Below are 18,695 nucleotides of genomic sequence, written 5' to 3'. Positions count from 1 at the left end.
TGGATGCAATTATGTTTCGTTAATTAATTGAGGATTCTGTGTTTCCCAAAAACCGACGTTTATTGACGTGGCCACTGAGAATAAAACAGGTTTAGTCGCTCATTATCAATTTAGACAAAAAATCTTCAGTTTCACCAGACAGTCTTAGGATTGCATTACTGTACTCAACTCGTTGATCAAGATCTCTCGGTAGCAATTTTTGGACTAATTGAATTTTGTACGGGAAAATTTCAAATCAGTTTTCAATATTCGCCTTAAACTGCCTGCAAAAATGTGTAACTGGGAACCACGTCTCCGAATTGATGTTTTTGGAGACTCTGCAACACTATCGCGCACCAGAACCACATTTTCAGCGTTATGAGACGTCTGTTGTCTTCCACAACGTGGCCTGTCTGCTATCGTACCGTACTGTCAAAAATTCACATGTAAACCATAAATTGTGGTTTTGTGAGGCACTGGACGATTAGGATATTTTTGACGCAATTTCCGCTGAGTAGCAATAATGGAATGATTATTTTCAATAAATATTGTCACTATTTCGGCTCGTTCTTGTGACGTATATTTATCGATTTGAGTAGCATAATTATGTGATGATGTTAATACCACAGATTTACTGAGCACGTACTACACCAAAATGGCCAAGTCAGAAAATCCAAATTGACATGAATATTCAGGTAGCTTTTATCTGTAAAACAAGGATGAATTCCTTTTGAGTTCTTAGGCATGGCCACAATCAAAATTTAATGATATTTTGCCACATCGTCTACTAAAGGAACGTTGATGTACTACATTAACTCACGTCATCAATATGTTTAATGTATTGCTTGCTGATATGTTTAAATTAATGTATATTATAGAGACACAACGCTGTCTGATAATTTCGACCATGTAACTGAACCAGGCTGCAAAAATCATCCGATTGTCAAACGTCTGCAAAATTATTCGAGATATTAATTACAATAACTACAGGTTATAGACCGGTAAATGTTGTTTTAAAGCTTTGTATGTCTTGATAAATTTCAATTCAATGCTTAATATTATTCTGATTAAAAATGCCGATGCAAGACAGAACAGATAGCGTCTCCAATCAGTTAGCGAGGTAAGCATTTTACTGTTAAATATTAATTTTTCCCCGGTTTTAACAGAAAATATTTTTAGCATGTTGCAGATATTCTCAATATTAGTATGGATACGGTCACGGAACGGAAAATGTATCAAAAAATGAAAAATATAATCTTGGATTCGCCGAAAAGAAACCGTCCTTATATAAAGCGGGCGATGAATCAAGATCAGCTTGATGTTAGCTAAATAAAATTTAATACAATTATTTTAGAGAAAATTGTTAGTATAATAGGTTCAGAAGAGATCCAATGAAATTCCCAGACATTACTTTTAAAATAATACAATTTTTAAAAACATATAATAAAATCAAGAAAGATTTATTATGACAATTTGTGGCAAGACGATAATAAAAACAGTCTTAGGAATTTACTTATATTTTTTCACTTTTAGTATAAAAATCCTAACAACCTTTACTATGTTACTTCTATCAGAAAGTCTTATGGATCTGTAGCAACCTTGAGGCATGTCGAATTTTACATCGTGGAATAACGGTCTACAAAATACCCAGAAATATAATCCCAGATGTTGAACACGGGCGGGGTGCCAGTAGCGCCAACTAGAACCCGATAACGAATAGCTGGCGGCAACCCCGAGACATTTATCTAGGATGTTATTGAAGGGTATTTCGATTCATTCAGTGCTCAACCAACGTTTGGTTTAGACGTGCCACCATCGACTGCCCAAGCCTCGTCTCCAGATAATATCGCTGCCATCCGTTTTATCTAATTGTATTTTTCACATTTTTTTTATATAGCCAATAAATAACGGTCACTAATGTAAATACCACTGTTTCATTTCGTTTTACCTCCATTCACCGAGCCACATTATTTACCCTAAAGATCTATATGTGATATAAGGCATTAAGGTGCTTCATATTCAAGTGATATACCAACAATTGTATAATAATTATAAATTCGGTGATTTTGATTGGATATTTTACAAATATCTTCTAAAAAATCGACAGGACGTTCAGCGAAAATAACTTAACTCTCCATATTAACATATTCTAATATACTTACCATATTTCTCAACTGATTTTTCAGCAATGAAAATTAATTTAGCTCAATCTAGGTTTAAATTAAAACCGTTTTAAATCTTCCTGGCAAACATCATCATAAATATCTGGGCGGCTGAGCACAGACGCGGTTAAATCTAAAGGGGAAAAGCCTCAACAGAGTTAGAGGTGGAAGTGGATATGTTTAAGAGGCGGTAAAAGAAACGAGAATGGGCGATTTCGCTCCTCCGGGGAGAAAGTTTAATTAAAGAAAGACCTGGAACACTGATACGGAATGGCTTCCGTTTATGAAACGGGCACGGGGTTACTGGGAAACGGTGGAAAAAGGGTTGAGTTTGACACGAAATATACATTATAATTTATAGGAGCACGCGGCTCGAGCGACATTAAACGGTTACCTAAAGAACTTTTATTAGGCGGTTTATGTGACTAATATTTCTTTTTTTGTAATATATGGTTTTGCCATACATTAATATAAGAAAGTAATTGTTATTTTGTATCAAACCAGTTATGTTGTAACAAAAACACAATTCTTTCTACACCATGTGATTTGATTCACCATGACCTAGAACCACAATTGGATACGCTAGGTAGTACTTGTTGTTTTATTAAAAATATTCAAAATATAACAAAGACAGTAACACCACGTATCTTTATTTTTAATGATTTTTTCAGCTGCTTTGTAATTTGAGTGGATTGTAATAATCTCAATTATTACTACAAATATTATAAGACCATAGCAATTCCAAATTGACATAGTAATATTCACACAAATATTACGAATTCGAGGTATGGCAAGATAACAAAACAAAACAAGAAAATATGTTCTCAATGGTTAATAATAAGTAATAAATAAGAAATATACATATAGTCCAGCTAAAATAACAGTGAACTTACCTTACTACGACGTATAATTAATTGCCTATTGTATTTTGTATATTCGTTTCAATGCCAAACAATATTTTTCTTCTCATTTTATTTCAGCTAAAAAGAGATACAATGGTGTCTGATGGGTCCCAATATGTAACCCAATCAGTTTAAAAAAAATATCTAATTGTCAAATATCTGCAAAATTCTTCAAAACATTCGTGATAATAAGAGGATATAAATCGGCAAACGTTCTTTTGGTCTTGTACTGGTTTGGCTTTGACCCCCTTTACCAGAAAATTATTGAGTTAGATAATTCTGTATTGACATTAAATCTTAAATTGGTGGGGTTTTTATTGGAAATAATTTTAGCGGGTTGCAGCTCCAATGAATATTAGTATGGATGCTATGAGTAAAGTTTCTCAAGAAAATCAATATAATGTTCACCAAAAAGATAGCATCTATATACGAAATAATCTATATATAAATAATCAATATCACCTTGATATTAGTTCTATTATCGATTAAATTTATCAAGAAATATATATATATACATATCTATAGAAAACTTAGAAATATGCTATTAAAAACGTATGATTTAAATAGTGTGAAAATAACTCACGAAGGGTCTAAAGGAATTTCTTGGCCCTGTCTTTAAAGTAATAAAAATTTAAAAGCATATAATAAAATTAAGGAAGGGCATCTTAGGCAAGACACTAACAAAATAATGTGAAGGCAAAAAACATGGAGAAATGAACCATAAGTGATTGCTGCGGTTTAAAAATCAGCTACTAAAGAACTAGGAAGGACTTTGTTCCGCTGGACAAATTCTTAATTGGCTAAATTAAGTGAAAGATTCATCAGAGGAGCTTCTCTATAGCGAGGTATAGGTAGATAAGGTGTTCATTAATGTTTGCTGTGATATATTCCAAATGTTCAATATAGTAGTCGTGGAAGACGAATAGAAGAGGTGGAAGGTCAGGAACACTTAACATAATTTGTATATTTCTTATTCCTCGTATAGCGATTCTTATTACCGATATTCGTTAAAAGTTGACAAATAGAAATTTCTGTAACGTCTAAGAACAACTATTATAATAACTTTATTAAAAATAAAACAATAACTAACAGGTCAATTGATAAGTCCCCGGCCTGACACACAGATGGCGCTACTAGAATTAAATCCATATGTTCTTTAGTTAGCGCTAACTCAAAAGATGCGAGTATAAATTTGACAGCTGTCGGATTATTAGTTTGTGATTTATAGCATTTTGAGCAAAGCAACTTTTGTTATTGTGAAAAAAAATGGATAAAAAGGAATTTCGCGTGTTGATAAAATATTTCTTTTTGAAGGCAATAAATACAGTTTAAACTTGGCTTGATGTCGAGCTTCCCGACACTGTGTCAGGAAAATCAACCATCAGGGATAGGTATGCTAAGTTTAGACGTTGTAAAATGAACGCAGTGGACGCCCAAAAGAGGTTGTTACTGACGAAAACTTTATAAAAATCCACGAAATGATTTTGAATGACCGTAAATTGAAATTGAATGAAATAGCAGACACTCTAAAGATGTTAACTGAAAGTGTACATCTTATCATTCACGAATATTTGGGTATGAGAAAGCTCTGTGCAAAGTGGGTGCCGCGCGAGCTCACTTATGACCAAAAACAACGAGGAGTTGATGATTCGGAGCAGTATTTGACGATAACCAAGCCTAATAAACCCGAGTTTTTTTGTCAATATGTGACAATGGATGAAAAATCGCTCCATCATTTCTCTCCGAAGTCTAATCGATAGTCATCCGAGTGAACTACACACGGTGAATCCGCTCCAAAACGTGGAAATACGCAACAGTCGGTCAGCAAGGTTATGGCGTCTGTATTTTGGGATGCGCATGGAATAATTTTTATTGACTACCTTGAAAAAGGAAGGATCATCAGCAGCGACTATTACATGGCATTATGGGACCGTTTGAAGGACGAAATCGCCGAAAAACGGCCGCATTTGAAAACAAAGAAAGTGTTGCTTCCCCAAGACAATGCACCGTGTCACAAGTCAGTGAAAGTAATGGCAAGAATCCACGAATTGGACTTCCAATTGCTTCCCCATCCACTGCATTCTCCAGATCTGGCCGCCAGCGACTATCTCCTGTTCTCATCTCTCAAAAAAAGCTCGCTTTTTCAATTGAACTGTTATATTATAAGTCTCAATAAAAAATACCAAAATATACAATAGAATAGCCTCGAAACACTATAAGTATTTAAAATATAAACAAGTGGCATGTGTGAGGTCGAAATATGTTCGAGAGCTTACGTGGCGTACAATAGCGGAATAAATATTAGCGTATGAGTATGATTAATTCTAATGTTTCAGAAGAAACCCACTATTGTGACATATAAAGTATCAAAGGATTCTCAAAATTGAAATCATCATCAGCATTTTAATCTGTTTTTGTTTAATTTTATTCCCTACTAATAAAAGGTTAGTGTTAAAATAAATACTTCAATTTAACACAATTAAATCGTGTTGACTCATTATATACGTTTTTTAATACTACAATCTAAGCTTTTTTCATCCAAAAATTCTTTGGTTCTCGGGGGATTCCTAATTCCTCGCGGTATGTTAGAAATGTGGATATCCACAAGGACTAAGGGTATAACCTAAAGTACTATAACTGCTTATAAATTGCTAAATAATTGTAGATAATAAGTTGAGTCTCATACGCTTCCAAATAAAAATATAAAAACTACTTCCACTTATTAGCTAATTTATAATAATTAAGCAAATTCCATAAAAAATGAAGCTGTATAAATACATTTTAAAATATAATTTATGATCTGAACAAGTCTTTTGTTGTCTTTCAAATCTTTTGTTGATCAATTTTTTATATGTATATTTTAAAGTCTTCTTTCATCAACTGTGGGTTTATCTGGACTGAGCCTAAAGTTTAACGTGGGCTCCGAACCACGGTAATCAGAAATAAGCCTGACTGGCGAATGACCAACTTTAGAAATCATCCCAGAAGACATCCGGTCTTACCCAGCCTGGTTACTGGCGTGACTGGGATCATTTTCCTTGTCGAATCTTACACTCTTTTCTAAAACATTCACAAATTTTAAACAATAACAAACATAAATTTACGCCATGCCCCAGCGGGATTCGAATCCGCGGCTATCACAACAGTAGGAGGACCGTCCCATTGCCTTTATCACTGCGCCACCAAGCCGGCTTGTTGATCAATTTAACCATTTTATTTTATTCAAACAGGATACACAAACAAAACAGTATAATCAATATATGATAATAATTATGTATAGAACATTATATACTGTAATACAACATATTAGGATTGATTAGAGAGAAATTAATATAGACCGATTTAAAATAACTGACAGAATCTGTGATATTTATACCCTAAATATTATTATATTAATTGTATTACCCCAGCTATTATAATCGATGTTAGATGCTGTTCGATTATTTCAATTGATAAGCATTCCTGACGTGGATATGAACGTTGGTGCAAAATAATTGGAAAGGTAATATTATTTTTACTGGAATTTTTATATCTATGAAAACGTCATTCAAAATTAATTCACACTACTTATTTTTAAGCAACTGTTAAACCATATTGAACACTCCAGTTATAAATAGTTCTTAATTAAAAATAAATAAACACATTAATTCAGACACCCAAATATTAAAATTTAAAATATTATCGATCCAAAAACAATATTTTCTACGGGAATATTTTCCGGCAGACATTAAGTTAAGAAATGTTCGATTTTGAATCATTAGGACGGCATCAATCATAACTGATGTTAATGCATCCTAATGATAAAGAAACCTCCCGAAGGAAAATTAATGGTTAGACATATGTTCCTTAGATCACGATATATAAGAATGATGGATATAATTTTGCTCATGCCTCTAGAATGTATATGAGCCGATGGAATATTTTACTGGATGGTATAATATATAAAAAGTTGATAAGCACACTTTCGATTTTCTGAAGATATAGGGTTAGGGTAAAATAATTTCGATATTCCTTAGCGGGTAGCACTTTTGAAAGATAACAGTTGTAAGCCGACAAGATAACGTTTTATTCAGTGAAAATGCCCCTAAAAATTCTATAAAATATCGTGGTGGATCCATATACTTCATATCGCAAGTTCGCTGCGGAATCAAGAATCGATAATAAAAGAGTTTTGAACCATTTATATAAGACTGGACACCAACAGAATATCGGTAAAGCATGAATTAGTAGTGAAAAGTATAAAAGGCCTAGTTTCTATTAGTTTTAGCAAGTGAAACGAAACGAAATGAATCTATTTTTTAAATTGATGATTACTAACGATGAAAAGTGGATACGTACGATAATACTGTGTTAGAGGAAATGGTGATCGAAGTCTCTAAAAAACTACACATCCACCGTATAGTCCAGATCTTTCCCTATGTGACTGACATTATCGTATCTCCAAAACTCCTTTAATGATGTTAAGCTGGCTTTATACCAAACCATTAAGGCTGATTTTATCCTGTCTATTACCTATATATCAGATTTAACAACATAATACTTTAAGATTTTGTTATCTTATTTCTGATATGAATTTTAACGTTCCCAAAAATTTTTGTGGTACAATATCTTGAAAGTGGACACGAAGTAATCCTTTACAATATGGGTTGCTCCAAATGATGTCATCTGGTCAAAATATAATAGTTGTATAACTATTAATAATAATAACTAATTATATAATAGTTGTATAACTATTATATTTTTGAAAGTTGCCCCAGAATGTTTAGAATTACTTCTAATCACAGATCTTAATGATATCCCAGATCCTTACAATCCCAGATCCTTACAATATTGATGAAGGACTGTCATCTCGTTAAGTATATCTGATTTGACGGTACAGTAATCTATTTTTGTAATTTTTTTACTATTCTATTTTTTACTTTATTACTATCTATTTTTGTACAGTAATCTAAATTGCCCAATGTCATTGTATTTTGCTCGCTCTTATCGTGTTGTTGTTAAATTCTAAACATATCCAATTAATTTCCTCTCACAATTATGTCATATCAATACGACTATTACCATTCTCTGCTAGTCGCTGATCATCAGTGTGCCTATCACGTGAGGTAGCTTGTGGTCTATTTGTTTGACTTCGGCGAACTAAATAAGGTCATCTTGTCTTTGGCATTGCTAATAATAAAAGTAAATACATTTACGATACACTATATTGGTGACCACATAATAACAAATGTGTAATACGTTTACAAATGTACTCTTTATCATAATCAATCACTACATATTTCAACATTCATTTTCAACTTTATTTCAACTTTATTTTTGCAATTATTCTAAATATTGAATTCGTTATATATTCTAATCGCGCTTTGGTAATAATGACCGAATAGATTTGATCAGCTCTCAACATTTTTAGTCACAAGATAAATTTCCGAAAGCACCTGTAAATATTTGACCAAAGAAAATCGCCGATCTTTTGTGACAATGAAACTATTAATAGTAGCGACACTGACACTTTATATACGAAAAAAAAGTTGTTCTTACTATTTTCGTCGCAATTATGTCATATTTTCTTCCCATATAAACCTTCACTGGATTTACAAAAATATTTCAAAATCAAAATTGGTCAAATCGGTCCAGCCTTTCTCGAGCTTTAGCGAAACTAACAAGCAGCAATTCATTTTTATATATACATAGATTACAACAATAGTATATTCTGTTCATATATAGTCGACTGAATAAAACTTTTAATATAATTGGTTGCCTCAATATGGACCTGCAGTCCCTCCTAGTTATAACATAATGGTCAGGCAGCCAGACTTGGCTTAGAGCCAATAAGTACCCAATTTAAAATAAGTCGAACGTACAATTGCGATAATATAAAAAAAGTTACAGTTGCAGTTAGTAACATTCGTACAAACTGTTTGCCATCCCGTGTTCCTTTCCTACCAGTAACGTTAGGCACAATTACGTCCCCGAACGACCAATATTTTTAATAATTAGAACACGCCTGTTAATTGGCAAACCGTCTTAATTGGGCACGAGCTGTCGGTTGCCGCCGGCGGATAATGCCGCATAAAGTCCGCCTTCCACATCCTACGATGTCGAGCCGAATCTTATTTTATGAAACCAGCATGCCATCGCGCGGCTTAAATTAGAAACTCGGCCGGTTCGGTTTTCCCATAATGGTTTTCCCTTGAATATTAATCGGTAACGGTGGCCCGGACGGGTAAAGTTTTTCGTTGGAAAAGGAGCTTTTTCCACTTTCGTTCAGATCTCGGATTGTAGTCGTAAATGTTTAATTTTATGTTGGGTTAGGATCGGTATAATTATAGAGTTGATTTTCAAGTGAAAGTTAATTATAATATGGAAACAACGAGGCTTGTTATTATATTTTATGAATGTCGTATATTATTCTTCTATGCTACCGTGGAAATGTGGAGACAAAGGTGAAATAGATGGAGGCGCGATCAATACCCACAGTTTTGTTGTAAGCTTCTGTTATGTGTATTAAGCCACTGGTGATTGATTGCTGAAGGTTTAGTATATAAGAGTGCGTGTTAGAGTCTGTTCAAAATAATAGAGAACACATTTCAGGATATCAAACGTATTTGCCTATCAGATATTGTAAATTCATCTTATAATCAGACAGTATTGGTTCCTTGCCATCTTATTATAATTAAAACGTACTTCAATCTTGTCAGATACACCCGAGCAATGTAACCGAATCACCCTATAAAATACGTTTAGTTGTCAAATATTGGCAAAATACTTCAAAACATTAATGATACTAATTAGAGGTTATTAACTGACAAACGTTGTTTTGGGTGACTGCCGTAGAGAAATGAACCATATATGATTTAGATTTGAGGCTTATTGGTTACTTTTCAGAAATAGGTTAGAAAAAGATGGCTACAGAGAACGTCTTTCTCTCCATTTTTTCCAATCTATTTGATATGGGATGTATTAAAGAATTAATATAATGGACATGAAGGTCGAGGAGTATATATACTGAAGAATTGTTCGGATATGTGGAAAGAAGCATTGCCTACAATAACACCTAAAGACTGGTTGAACTTCATCAGACACACAAAAGAAGAAATTGGCAAATTGTGTTAAACGTTTAGTTATTAATTTGAATAGTGGGTCAGAAAGTGGAGAAATGAAACTTTCTGTATGTGATATTATGATCCATTGTTGACAATTGCTAACTGAGTGGGAGAATGGCAACAATAAAAGATGATGAAAATATCCGTGTGGATAGATATTAGGAATATACATGAGCATCTAGTTAGTATGTATGAGGAAATACCATAGAATAGAATACTGAATTACCAATGACGGTTTTGCAGAAATATCATATGTTTTAGGAAGAATATATTAAATTAATAAAATACAATACATTAAATCTAATTTCGCCAAGAAAAATGCACATAGAAAATAAGACAAGAAACGAAGGAGATGCTCAGAGATATCAAAATAACTTGTCAAGGACAGAGTAACAAAAGAATAAAGAATTACATGTAAAATGGTTAATATGCTCTTCTAACAAATATGTTAGTTTAAACAGAAGATGTATTTTCGTTCCTATATCTGCGAAAACCTCTACTGGTTGATGCATAGAGTTTATTACATGAAACTTCATATTCAATATATGTCGTGATACCATTCAAGTAGTATAGTTATCTTTATTTTTAAATATTACTTTATTTTGCTGTCCGTAATGGATATCTTTTTGATGTTATATAAATCAAAAAATCCATTAGTGATATAATTCTGACGGTATTGGAATTATTCGAAATCAAATAGAGTTCTCCCGTAAATAATTTCAATTGCTTTTTCCTTAATTAAGTAATTGATATCATGGTACGCGTTTACTCAATATAATAATGGAATTCTCTTGTTAATTTTCCTTAGAGTGTGACGTTCTTGCTTTTAGCGATAAAAAAATCTGATTATATTGTAATGGTTTTACAAGAACTCACTTGAACCGATCTATAAATAACAGCCACTGAATAAACAATTGTTCGCCTGTTTAATTTAATGTCTTCCATCACGCGAAACTAATAGGAGAAACTTTAATTAAGGCTTTGTGCTGCAGCTAAAATAGGACGCTCTTATCTACGTTTTTAATGTCATAATTCGAACTAAAAGGTGATATATTTTTATTTCGTTTTGGTAGGGAAATGGATTTATAATTTATAGTTGTAAACGGTTTAGTGAATTTATTAAAATTACTTCATATTATGCAAAGTGTTAATGTTTTCATCAACAAAATATATTCTTCATAAAGTAATATTGGCTATTGATTTAGTTTAGTTATATTACAATATAATATAGAAAAACATAAACACTCCTTTGTATAAAATCTTTATATACTCTTAAAGTTACGTGTTGACGTAATTATGTAGGAGTAGGTTTTTATGTTATTGTTACAATTACTGTAATTTTACCTTGTTCTTGGTCAAAATTACAACAGACTCGTGGTTTATATTATTAATCAGAACACACGTAGAGTATACAAAAAGGAATAGGTTCAAATTTAGGTTTGACTATTTATGTTAATATTTCAATTTGTGTTTCAATATATACGATAGTATATTTTCCAATATTTTGTAGTCTTTAGCGTTTTTACTATTTAAATCCTACAAGATGTGTACTAATTGGTCGCTCCATAGTTTGTTTTATCTACTGTTGATTATGGCTTTAGCTTAAGCTTTTAAAAAAAGATAGCTGTTCTACATTGTCTTTGTTCTTTAGTTTTTTACGCTAATTCTTCTACATATGATCATGGTTTATTTGACATTCAATACATATATTCATACATTTCGACTCCAGGTAAGGGAAAGCAATTTAATTCTGGATTGGCTACTTTTGCCTAATGATGAAGACTGTTAATGCCATACCAACTGGATAATTAACATAACTGGATAATCATATAGCAGACATTCCTGTTCCAGCTAACAAGTTGGTAGTATATAAATATTTGGTTTCCTAATAACAACTTCTACAAGAGTTTCCAGTGCTATAATTTGTATAAAAATTTAATTAAATTTCTATGTAGTTATTGTCAATTATTAAGAAACATAATTAATATTTTTAAGTAACCAGGTTGTTATTTTACGTTAAAGTAATATTCAGTTTCGAAAAATTTTAATACTATTTATAGCTTATAATAATTTGCACTTAAATATTTATTGGACACTAGGAAATGCGACCTTGAAAAGCCATTTTGAAAAGAATACACGAAAAAATCCGTATAATAAAAGCAATATTTTCAGGATTCGTAATTGTTGAAAGTTTAGGCCGCACCGTAACGTCGCTAGTGGCGCAAAGACAAAGTTTCGGAAATTTACACCGACAGCCACCAGTAATATCAAAACAAACGACCATAGTCCCCGTAAACATAAAGCATTCTTAGCCACCAGGAGCGACGGCTCCTGGCCCTCCCGTCCCGCAATTCCTGCGAAGAGCTATGCGACGCCACTACGGGAACACGGCCGAAAATGCCACCGTCACCGCCGTCTCAGCCGCGCTTATCTGCCTCTCGATTTATAACCGACGGGGACCTCCAGCGCTGACTGATGACAGTGACTATCAAGATGCCAGCCGTTCAAATTGGAACCGAACATTCCATCGCGTTCGGCTAATGGAATATTTTAAATAGTTCGGCGTCGTACAGTTAGCGCTCATCGAAAATAGTTTGCGACACATTTTCAGCGTTCGGTTAGATTAATTAAAACACGATCGATATTGACGATACCATTTCTGCGGTCAAACGTAATATTGCTAAGTATGGCAGTTCCTTCGTTGGCTTTCTAAAGTGTCTTATATCAGGTGCATAAAAGTGTATACAAATTTTTAAACCTTGCATGGCTATTTTGATCAATTTTATGTTGCTTAAATTTTTTGACCCATTTTTGCAGTCGAACATAATTTTGCTAAGTAGGATTCGCCTTTTGTAGTTTTTCAAAAATTTCTTATATCTAGTGCTTATGAAACTGCATATACAATTTGACACTTTGTTTGGATAGTCTAGTTAATATTATGTTAGGAATGTGTTTTTATAATTCACCTATATGTTAGTTTTCCTTTGATTTGTTCAATATAATGTCTTAATTGTCTAATAAACTTAAAAAAATATAAACTAGCCGAGTATATAATGTTTGTTTTTAGGTTTCTAAGGTATTTTATATTTTGTTTATATTAACATATATCAAACTATTATAAAAAAAGAAAAGAAAATATCAATTAAAAAGAAACCCAATATTGCTTCTCTTGATTGTTTATCCAAATTTTCCAATTCAGGTTCATACAAATATATACACAATTCTGACACTGTGTTTGGCTAATGTAAAAAAATATATTAGTTTCAACTTTTTAAATATTACAAGATGTGCACTTATTGGTCGCCATATAATTTGTTTTATCTTTTGTTTATTATGTCTTGCGCTTAAGCTTTAGGAAGAATTATATATTTTGTTTAGTTTTAATACTTGTTAAGCTATCACAAAAATACCGCAGTTAAAAAGGAACCCATTTTTTGCGTTTAAACATAATTTAGTTAAGTATGATACTCTCGTTGTTATAGCTCCAATATAACAAAATATTGTATATTCTATATATATTAATACTCATCATACTATCACATAAGAAATAAAAACGAGTGCTACAGTTAAAAAATATATTTTTGTGGTCAAACTTATGCTGCTAAATGTGGTAATCCCTTCACTGACTTTTCAAAACTTTTTATATCAGGTGCATAAAAAGTGAATACACGTTTTTGAAATTTAGTTTAGCTAATTTGGCCAATTATATGTTAGGAATGTGTTTATACGATTCAATTAGATGTTAGTTTCTTTTATTTAAATACGGTAAGATGTGTACCCATAGGATATACCACAATTTGTTCGTTCGAATGGTGATTATGTATTTTATTTTAACTTTTAAAAAAGGATTTATCTTTCCGGACATAAAAAATTTATCAATCTATAATAATAACAGCCATTTCATGTATCTAATATTTCTCTTACACTATTCCATATTGTTTGTATGTACAATAGGTACTCCTGCACATATCAAACAATCACATAAAAAGAAAAGAACATAACCGCAGTAAATAAGATTTTTATAAATAATTGAAGAAAACCAAAAATATATATGTTTAGCAAATATTAAGATCGAAAAGATTATACAAACCATGAAACTAGTTGTGTTGTGAACTATTTAAATATATATGTGATTCTTGCTCTACTAATAGGCATCGTGTACATTAGTGCACTCAAAGAAACTATAAGCTACTATAAATGAAACTGAATTAAAAGCTGAATTTCCTTAGGTAAAGGTAATTGGTTTTTAATGACACGAAATTTAATATTATGTTCAGATTGTTTCTATAACTACTAATGTCAGTTTCACTTTAAAATTATCTGGTGGTCGTAATTGATTACAAAATAAGATGATTTAAAAGCTACTCACAATATATATTAAATACGCTAGTGTAATATTTAGTAATAGTTAGTTTTATAATAATTTAGTTTTAACATTCAGAGGAGCATATATATTTAATATTCATTAGGATAATCAGAATAAGTAATATAAGTAATTGTGGAAAAATATATATTTCCCAATGTACAATTTTTTAACTTTTACATTTTCAGTAGGTAAGCAGTCAGTGGATTCAGGATTTCTTTGATTTTTTATTAGGAATTAGAAAAGAATAGGAAAAATCTGACCAATGAATAAACGAATACTACATTAGATGGATCTGATGACTTCAATATTTTAGCTTTAAACATATAAATTTGAATAAATCGATTTTTGAATACAGAAATTACTATTTTTTTATACCACAACTTGTGGTGATTGTATAAATTATCGAAGGCTTCAAATTAACAGTTAGCATCGTAATCAACTTACCTCGTACTACAAGTCTGACCGGATGGCTCGTCAAAGCATCCTGTGTATGAAAATCACTGGCTGTGACCTGACATTCCCAACTGCCATCATCAAACTCAAGTTGAGCTGCTCGCACCCATATGGAACAATCACCGTTTTGTTGACTTTGTGATGCCCATTCGTATTTATGTGGATACATTCCCATAGGCTAAAAATAATAAATAACTATCGTTAAAATACAATATACAAGTGTAATTTATAGCAGCAATATATATTCTTTATATTTGGAAATTTATGAGCATATATAAACATTTTCGCAATGACTATTTGGGCTTAGAATAATTCTTAAAAATGGTTCATTTTGTATAGTATAAGTTTTGTTATTCAATTTTGGTATCTTAAATAAAATAAATAATCCAGGGTTAAGTTAAGTTTGATTTAGTCTATTAGGTAATTATCATCTCGTATACGTTCTTATTTGCGCTATATTTATGCCCTGTGTACCATTTATTGAATATTCAATGTATTTAATATTTTTGTTGAAGTATTTCGTCGATTATTAAATATAGTTAGGTATACGTTTATAGAGCTAGTTTTCCATATATGTAAGCAATATTTTAAAATGCCAAATAGAGTTTTAAAATTGTGTATGCACTTCTTTATGCAGCTAATATAAGAAATTTTGAAATAACAACGAAAAGTTGATCATACTCAATGAAATTATGTTCGGCGACAAAAATGGGAGCGTCACTGTCGAACGTGTTTTCATTTCCCGGAATACAAACAATTCCTCTAGAGTATTAAACAAGCAGAGTCTCATATCGGGTTCGTAGTTTTTAATTTCAGTTAAAGTTACTGTGTTAATTTTAATTTAATATTAATTTTTTTGTTAAATGCAATTGAAAATATGGAAGTTTGAATTTTTAAGATTTATTATGAAATCATATTTAAAGTAAGAAGGTTATGGAAGATCAATATTTTAAAAATCTGTTAATATAGTACTTGTCATTGTCGACTAACTTACAATTTATATTTACAGTGACTTAGAGGTAGCTACGTAACCAGGAATTTTGGTCCTTACTTAATATCTAACGGAATAATAGTTAGAAGCACTTTCTAATCATTTTACCATACAGCACACTTTAGTACGCAACTATACATGATTACAAGGTTTGGTTATCTAGAGGCTCCTCCTAGTTCAGTGTTATCTAAGAGTTACAGAACTTTGGGAGTGGTGTCTTTCTTCCGGCCTTGTTTCGAATCTCTAAATTTGTTCTGTAATAGTTGGAATGCCGAGGCCTCAGTGTAAGTAATCTTTCTGATAGTATCTGGGTGCATACACAATACTTATCAGGATATTATTCTGAAATACTTGCATAATGTTGATATTACTTCTGGCAAAACATCTCCATAACTCAATTATACAACATTCAACTTATATATTTTTTTAAATTTCAATTCAAATTTTTTTATTTTAGTTTTTTTTGTTTTTTTCTTTAATGAATTTTTGCGTCAAGATTCATTCCAAAGTACTTAGCATTGTTACTATATGGGATATACCAATAATACTTTTTATTGGTATATGGACAATATTGTTGTAGGTAAAGTCAAGATGCACTGATTTACTCTCGTTAACTTATATTTATATATTTAACGTTTTATTTTCTCTAGACCCACTTATTTATATTATTACTAGCATATTGCAATTTTCTAGTTACTTTTGCGCTATTGTTTCTAATGAAGGGTCATCAGCAATTCCAGTCATAGTAACATATTTTATTTATGGTATGTCACAACGTGTAGAGTAGGTAAAGAACAAGACCCAAAGTGCAGTTTGCGGTAAACCTGTTTTTGTTTCTTTGATTGTTGAATACGTTTCTTCTTGCTTTACTCTAAACAAACTGCCTGAGAAATATTTTATGTTCTTTATACATGAGTCTTTTATGGCAGACTTTATACTAGGCTTGTGGGAGAGCCGGGTTAGCTAAGTAGACTTTTATATTCTTTTAGGAAGAAAGACCTGGAGGAGTTACTTTTTGGAGGAAATATGAGATCACTTAACAATTTCGAAAAGTATCAGAGAAAATTTAAAAACAACGTTGTAATAAATTACTGTAGAAATGTAATTTTATCCGAGATTTTTCAATTAGAATTCCATAAAACCCACGGCGGTTATCACTGTTTGATGTCGGACTGACTCATTTCAGAGGGTCGTCGTTTTGCAATAATAAAATTCGAAAAAAAATTTAAGTGCGCATTCATAGCGTTCTAGAACCCTTTGCCATAGTCAATTTTTATTGCAGCGGCAATTTTGAATAATTTTAATTAAAACCCCGTGAAATGCTTTTTTCTCCTGCCGTTCGACGCTGTGTCTGGCCGGCCTGGAGATCGTAAATTTTCAAATAATTTTCGACCGGTTTGGCAAAACGTTGTAGCGATTTAATGGGGTAAAAATCCGTCCCGCTTTGGAAATACACGTACGACTGGTAATCTATCGCTTCCGAAAAGGGCCAACAGCTGTTTTACCCCGAATAACTTTATATAATGCCAATTTTAAATATGATATATTATACTTAATTTTGCATGGCTAAATTCCAATAAACTGGAAAACCGCATTACCATTTATACATTTATATTTAACAGAAGATTTGTTTGATGTTATATATCATTACTTTTATGATAAAATACTCCTCTACCAGGTTAGTCGTTAAGTTTGCGGCTAAGTTTAATTCTAATCTTTCATTTCATTAAACTTTCAAAAAAAAATTTATTTAAATTCGCTCCAACATATAATTTTTAGTTTTAACTTTTAGCGACTACAAAGAGAATTTTATTGATTAACAATAGCAATTTATAAGAATGTGTTAAAATACAGAGAGTATAATAGAACAAAATTAATACTGGACTTCGATACATGAAATAAATATAAATGCTACTGATCACAAGTAATGTGTTATTGAAGTATTGGATATAATATTTTCGAGGAAATAAAAGTGCTTGGACAGGTATTTTGAATGAATATGTCAGATAATTCATAAGGGTAATCGAGATCAGATCTCAATGTGGGCAAAAATGTATATTCCATGAGAATGTGACATACTGCATCGCCAGAGAGGTAATATTACGGCAGATCTCCCCTAAGAAGATATGAGTGTATTTATTTATTTATTTTTTTGTTACTTATTTATGTTTTTGTCTTTATTTGTTAGAATTTATTGTTATAAATATTCTTCTTTAAAAACAGCCGATTGTTAACGGACATAATTTTTGAAAACATATAAAGCGTTGAGGAACGTAAACAGCCTAAAGTATAGACTTTGGGTTTTAGAATTGAAAGGACAATTTTTCACATCACATATGTAAATTGAACAGATATCGAGGGTATATGGAGGTGTGAACATTTTAAATATATAACTTTTTGGAAGCTTATTAAACTATACAATATGTATAGAATATTCTTCCAAGACTTTAGATAGATGGATATAAAATTTTAAGAGATAGCTTCTTCGGAAATTCCATCTACCGCCTTATGCTGTGTAATAATATTTTGTAACATATTCATTTTTATAAAATTTTCATAACCAGGGATGATTAAACTACGATTTACCGCTATGAGTCTGAATCAAAATAAAATATTAAGTAATGCTTTTTTGGTCCTCAGTCCAGTATTTAGACATTTAATGTTTTCAGCAAATGTGTATATCCCTGAAGGTGTCCTAAATCGTTGAATCAATTTCGATAACATTTTTTTTAAAACAAC

The 18,695-nt window shown here is 31.7% G+C and overlaps 1 protein-coding gene across 2 annotated transcripts in view; it reads right to left on the bottom strand.

Moving 5' to 3' along the window:
* Positions 1-18,695, bottom strand: part of LOC143198586 (kin of IRRE-like protein 1) — a 684,992-nt gene that overhangs the window by 244,070 nt on the left and 422,227 nt on the right. For both annotated transcript variants that reach the window (XM_076407904.1, XM_076407905.1), the window contains exon 3: positions 14,957-15,143. In XM_076407904.1, coding sequence (XP_076264019.1) covers positions 14,957-15,143 — 187 coding nt within the window. The remainder of the gene's footprint in view (positions 1-14,956; positions 15,144-18,695) is intronic.

Source organism: Rhynchophorus ferrugineus, unplaced genomic scaffold (assembly GCF_030347505.1).
Source record: "Rhynchophorus ferrugineus isolate W39M unplaced genomic scaffold, kcgeb_rfMv2 rfM6, whole genome shotgun sequence".
NCBI classification, from domain to species: Eukaryota; Metazoa; Arthropoda; class Insecta; order Coleoptera; family Curculionidae; genus Rhynchophorus; species Rhynchophorus ferrugineus.
The sequence above is the reverse complement of the archived record's forward strand: the minus strand, read 5'-3'. Positions and strand labels throughout refer to the sequence as shown.